At 37.6% G+C, this 5,378-nt stretch overlaps 1 protein-coding gene across 1 annotated transcript; it reads right to left on the minus strand.

Moving 5' to 3' along the window:
• Positions 1-609: 609 nt before the first annotated feature.
• Positions 610-4,185, minus strand: LOC137956705 (uncharacterized). Its single transcript, XM_068804296.1, has 7 exons — positions 3,988-4,185; positions 3,217-3,296; positions 3,076-3,112; positions 2,323-2,396; positions 2,125-2,218; positions 1,923-2,005; positions 610-1,208 (listed from the first exon to the last, which is right to left on the minus strand). Exons 2-7 carry the CDS (start codon positions 3,286-3,288, stop codon positions 1,035-1,037), a joined length of 534 nt encoding a protein of 177 aa, XP_068660397.1. The 5' UTR covers positions 3,289-3,296; positions 3,988-4,185; the 3' UTR covers positions 610-1,034.
• Positions 4,186-5,378: the final 1,193 nt, after the last annotated feature.

Genomic DNA, 5,378 nt, shown 5'->3' on the forward strand with positions numbered 1-5,378 from the left:
GTCACATAGAAGAAAAATCGGGTGAGAACAAAAACTTGATTGACCTGATTGGATTCCCTTGTCTCCTATGCGCACCAGGAGGGATGGGGGTTTGGTTATCCCTTGTCTTTCTATTTCGTCAATGACGGGTAGGAGTTGCCACCCTCCCAACCATGATGACCGAGAGAGCAGAGCTCCTTGTTGGCACCAAAAAAGGAGAGGAGAGGGTTAGTGGCTCCCTCCCCCACAGTCTCTAGTAATAGATCTATTACAAAGAGACGAAGAGGGGGGAAGAGGGAGCCATGCTTTTAGGACTGTTATCTCGTCCATTTGGATGCCTGTCCCTGATGCTACGTATCTGGAAGGGCGTAAGTTCTTTTGAAGTTTCATAGTATTTAAAGATCTAGTTGTCTATAATCTTGGATAGTCATTCACAATCGTACTCTTTGAAACCATATTGTCTAATAAAAATAACTATTTCGGATATCAGTATTTTTATGAGATTGTTGTGTCTTCCTCTCATCTTCGGAAGTTACTTTCATCTATCCTTGGGTGCTGAAAACACCGACTTAGAATAAGTCACGAACCATGACAAGATCGACAGCTGAGGATAATGATAGATTTTCATGATTCACCAAGAACCTGAGCAGGACAGCGTTGTGGGCCGCTTGATATACTTGGATAGTAATAAAGTGGTGCGCCACTTGCACCACCAAAACACCCCACACAAAAGGTCTCGACAGAGAGAGGCTATTCTGCTAATACGGTAAATGTTAGGTTCTTTGTTCTCCTGTGTGCTCACAAATATTTAGATTCATACAATGCAAATAAACTTTGCAGCATAGCCCCAATTGTCGTCCAAGTCTGGCAAGGCACGTTCCAGCGACCATGCTTCTAGCGAGGACCATTACAAGCATAATGCAAATCTTTCTTCAAAAAACAGAATAATTTATGTGCCTGTAGCATCTGATATCACAATCAGCCCACAGCAATAATCATATAGATAATTTGCCACCAAAACAAAATCACAGACCCCGCATAGTTTTTGTGTGTTTTCATGATTCAGAGACATGCTTTTCCAAGAGAGCCTTGGCCAAATTGCTGAAACTGATACTAACAGCTTCTGCTGCAGCATATTTTCTGATGAGTTCAACCACTTCCGGCTTCAAAATTTCTCCTTTGGTGGCAGGGCTGCATAGGTAGTACAGAGCTGCAAGTGCATAATTCACCTGCCAATCACATTGCTCTTGAGGACAATGAGATATAATATGATCCATAAAGCGTGCCATTGATTTCAGAGGCCTCCGGGACGCACCTAAAATAAGTCATCACGTATGCGATGTCTACAGACTTTTTTCTCTTTTTGAAACGGAGAAAGACAGAGAAACATGCTCATCCTCTGTTTGGTTCGTCTTTCATGTCGAGCATGGATTGGACTTGCAAGAGCTGCTCAAACAATCAGACTTGACTCTATTTTTCTTTCATAGAAAGAACAAAAACATGGCCAAATGCAAATTTAAACACTTCAAAACATGTAAAATTAATAATTAATCTGAGGAGAAAATATATGCTTGAGGTGCTTGTACTGATAAACACAAACTGCAACAGACAAGAATACTGCCTTTGTCGTATTAAGAAGGAGAGTGTAACAAGTTTCTCTGAACTGAGGTTGAAATGGTTACTCCAAATGCAGCCATGATGAGATTATTATAAGGCTTTGAGAAGGAGATTGGGTCTCTTCTCAAAACAGAGGTGGAAATGTTTTAGAGCAAGTTTAGACAAGCAGCAACAGTTAAAAGCTGTACTTAACTTCTATTCATAACTACTGTTTTATATAGCCAGAATCTTTAAATATGTCAATATGGCCTTAGGTAAAACACCATAAGTTCTCTGAACTCAAATTCAAAGAGTCACCATATTTCAACATTGTAAAAGATACTTACGGTGTTTCTAACGGGGCTAGACAAGCACCCTATGATCAAAGGAATCCCACCACACTCAATAATAACTGCAGCATTTGCTGGGTCTGCAGTCAATAAATAAAAGTCAGAATCATCAAGCACATGCAAAAGTGGGAGAAATAAAATCAGATGGCATATAGCTACCATGGACACAAACAACAACAGGGCAGATTGTTTAGCTCACCAACACAGGAATTGCAGATCCCTCCAGCCCCAAATTCCACCAATTTCTCATTTGGCTCAGTTATGCAGTCTAGAAACAGTTCCAGTACATTCAGCTGTGTTACAGTTAATGACAGATATTTGAACTATTTATGAGATTTTCTAAAGTGGATGAAAACACTTCAAACCTTAAAAATGATTTTTTCATTTAGATAGCAACCTGACGCAGAAACAAATAATTGTAAGGATCATAGGCAAAGTTAGCCAAATTTGCAGCAATCCTCTCTTTTGTTCCTGCAACAAAATGGAGCAGTTCAAAAAAGATTCTAGAGTCAGACATCAGTGTCGCCTCACTGGGAGTATGTAATCAACCAACAAAGCCAATGTGAACACAACATAAAGCAACTAAACTTCCTAAATAGTGATGCTATTTGGACGAAAACTATTTCAAATTTTACGATTCGTCCTTGAATACTTGGTCTTTTCTCTTCAAATCCTCCCATATAATCCATGAATGAAGGAGGCCAGAAATGCAAATCAATAAAGTGCTAGTAAGTTGTTTAAAATGGTAAGCACTGCTTGAAATCTACTCATAATATGTTAGTTAAGACAACCAACATTGAGTCAATTAAACGATCATCCAAATCCTTCTTCCAATTGAAAAATAGATTTTAACAGCAGAAAGAGTTTTGCACTTGGAGATACCATAAGAATGCTAAAATAATCAGTAGCAGTTCAACAAAGAAAAAATCACCTAGCTTTTCAAATAAATAGCCTGCTAACTACATGTGCAAATAGAAAAATGTTTCTCAAGCTAATGTTAGAAATTGTTAGTCTTAGTTTTGGTCAGAAATGTTGGCTCTATATTAATCAGTGAACCAAATGCAAAAACCGATACAAACATTGGGTAAACAGAGATATTGCCAAAAATTTAATTTCCTCAGTTTGAGGAAATGTAACATCGTATAAACACCTTCATCAGTGGCATTTTGAAACTTCGACACCAGCTCCTGCAGTTGTACAAAACCAGACAAGTGTAAGGTGTTTTTAGAGAGAGATAAATGTGCACAAATTAATTAAAGTCTGCACAAGGAATTAGGGAAATCAGAAGTGCCTGAAGGTATTGCACTCTTGGAGTCCCATACTTCCCAGTACGTTCTTCTTGTCTTTGATCATTTGTAAACATCCCAAGTTCTGCATTCATGACAAGACATTGATTCAATCTTCTTAAGTTTTGGAAATTATTCAAGCTTTTAGGTCCTCGGGAAAATTCAAAGAACAAGGAATACTGCATGAATTCTAATGCATTGGAAACTATAAAAACCTATCTAAGTGTTCTAGAATTTCAATCTTCAAAAAATCTGCTAGCAAAGAGTATGATTTTTCTGTGACTGGCGACGGTAACTGAGAAATGACAGAACAATGATCCTGAAGAAGGATTGAACCCTAAAATGAGAGGTAAGTATCTTAATTTGAGCTCAAATTCTTCAACAACATTAGTGCCTAAGCAGGAGAGCAGGTAATTTCAGAGAAGCTAATTTCACCAACAAGTTAATCTAAATCTAATGAAACCGTGCAAGTAGAAGAATGCAACTCATAATTTATCCCGTTATCGTCTATGCCGAATTCGGGCCGCAGCACATAGAATGAAAAGAACTGAATGGCTTCCGAAAGGTTATCTGTTCAAGGGAAACTTAAAAACAAATTATAGCAGATTACTGAAAAACGACTTCTGTACATTGTTTTCTTTCACCGTACATTAGTGCCGAATTAAATTGCATGTGATCGAGAAAGCACGGGCAGAAGCAAGTAGTTTTCGAGCCAAAAGGAAGTTGCAGAGACACGACATATACAAGTTGTTAATAAAATACAAGTTTCAGATTACCAGATGAAGCGTTGTTTCTCCTGTCTTCGCTTGCAACGGCAATCGAGAATTTGAGATCCTTTAGGGCTCTTTGCTTTCGCCAGTTAAAATAGCAGTTGAGAACTTGCCATTAATTTGAGGCCTGGCGAGGTCAATGAGAGCGTAATCTTGAAGATCCCTAGCAGCGGCGCAATCTTGAAGAAAAAAAAATCATTTGCATTGATTACTCCATAAGTTTCACTTGTTGATGTCATTTTATTGGACAAACTCTCTAATATTCCTCTTTGAGTGAGGAATCACTTCAACCTCAAATTTTTTGTTTCCTAGGATACACATTTTCAAGAATGCCTCAGATAAAATCTTATTAGTGCCTTACTAGGAAATTACATGGAAATTTTTAGAAATTTCTAAGGCAAATTGTATGGACTTGTTAGTGCATTTTTTTCAAGGAAATCAATAGAAATTAACAATCAATCTTATATATTACCATACTTATTCGATAAATTTTTAGTAAAATAAAATATCAAATACAAAATTGCCATGAAATTACCTGAAAGTATAATAACATCAATTGCCTTGGGAATCACCATTCTCCCAGTTGTGATGGCTAGAATTGGCTCCAATGAAGGGGAGGAGAGGGGTTATCACCTCTATCCTTCTCTTTTGTTTCTCTAAATTCGTGGTGGCTCTTCCCCCATTGTCTAAGATGGGGAGGGTGAGACTTTGCCCCTTCGTGAGAAAACTTTACTTTTGGATTATCTTTTTTATAAAAATAACATCATCTTGATGTCATACCCGGTCAATCATGGTCAAACTTGATAGAATTGGACTCGATCATTTTGGTGGGTCGGTATTTATAATATCAACATAAATACTTTCCTTTTCCCTCTAACAAACAAAAGTGCCAACGAGATAAGTAATTGAAAGCCACGTAATAGTAGTTGTTAGCTATGCCAACGCATATCGTAACGCAAGGTATCATAGTAAGTAGTTTTGAGACATTTGGACGAATTCAATTCTTCTCCAGCTCTTGTAACTTAAAGTTTATGCTACCCGTTCCTAAGTTGTAACGCCTATTCTTTACAATCGATAAATGACCTCTTTACATTTAGACACTACCTCTTTTGTTTTGCTTTAGTTTTGCAGGAGTCTTACAGTCTTCTGGGAGATGGGAAGAATGGGTATAGCAGGCGATTCTCCTGATTTTATATGCAAGTACGTATTTTTATGATTTTTACCTTTTTCAAGAGAAAAACTTGATGCAATACGCTTTAGGTTTTGATTTGTAGGCCTTGCTTTGAGCATTGTGGTATCTTTTTGTTTTTTTTTGTGCCAAAAAGAAGCTTTGACATTGGTTTTTGGAGGTGAAGCCCAAGTACTGAGAAGAACACTATGAACTGTTAATTATGAAT

The sequence above is a fragment of the Aristolochia californica genome, unplaced genomic scaffold (assembly GCF_029961685.1).
Source record: "Aristolochia californica isolate CCGP_79_NKW_82.1479 unplaced genomic scaffold, dmAriCali1.0.hap1 SCAF_2, whole genome shotgun sequence".
Lineage (NCBI taxonomy): Eukaryota > Viridiplantae > Streptophyta > Magnoliopsida > Piperales > Aristolochiaceae > Aristolochia > Aristolochia californica.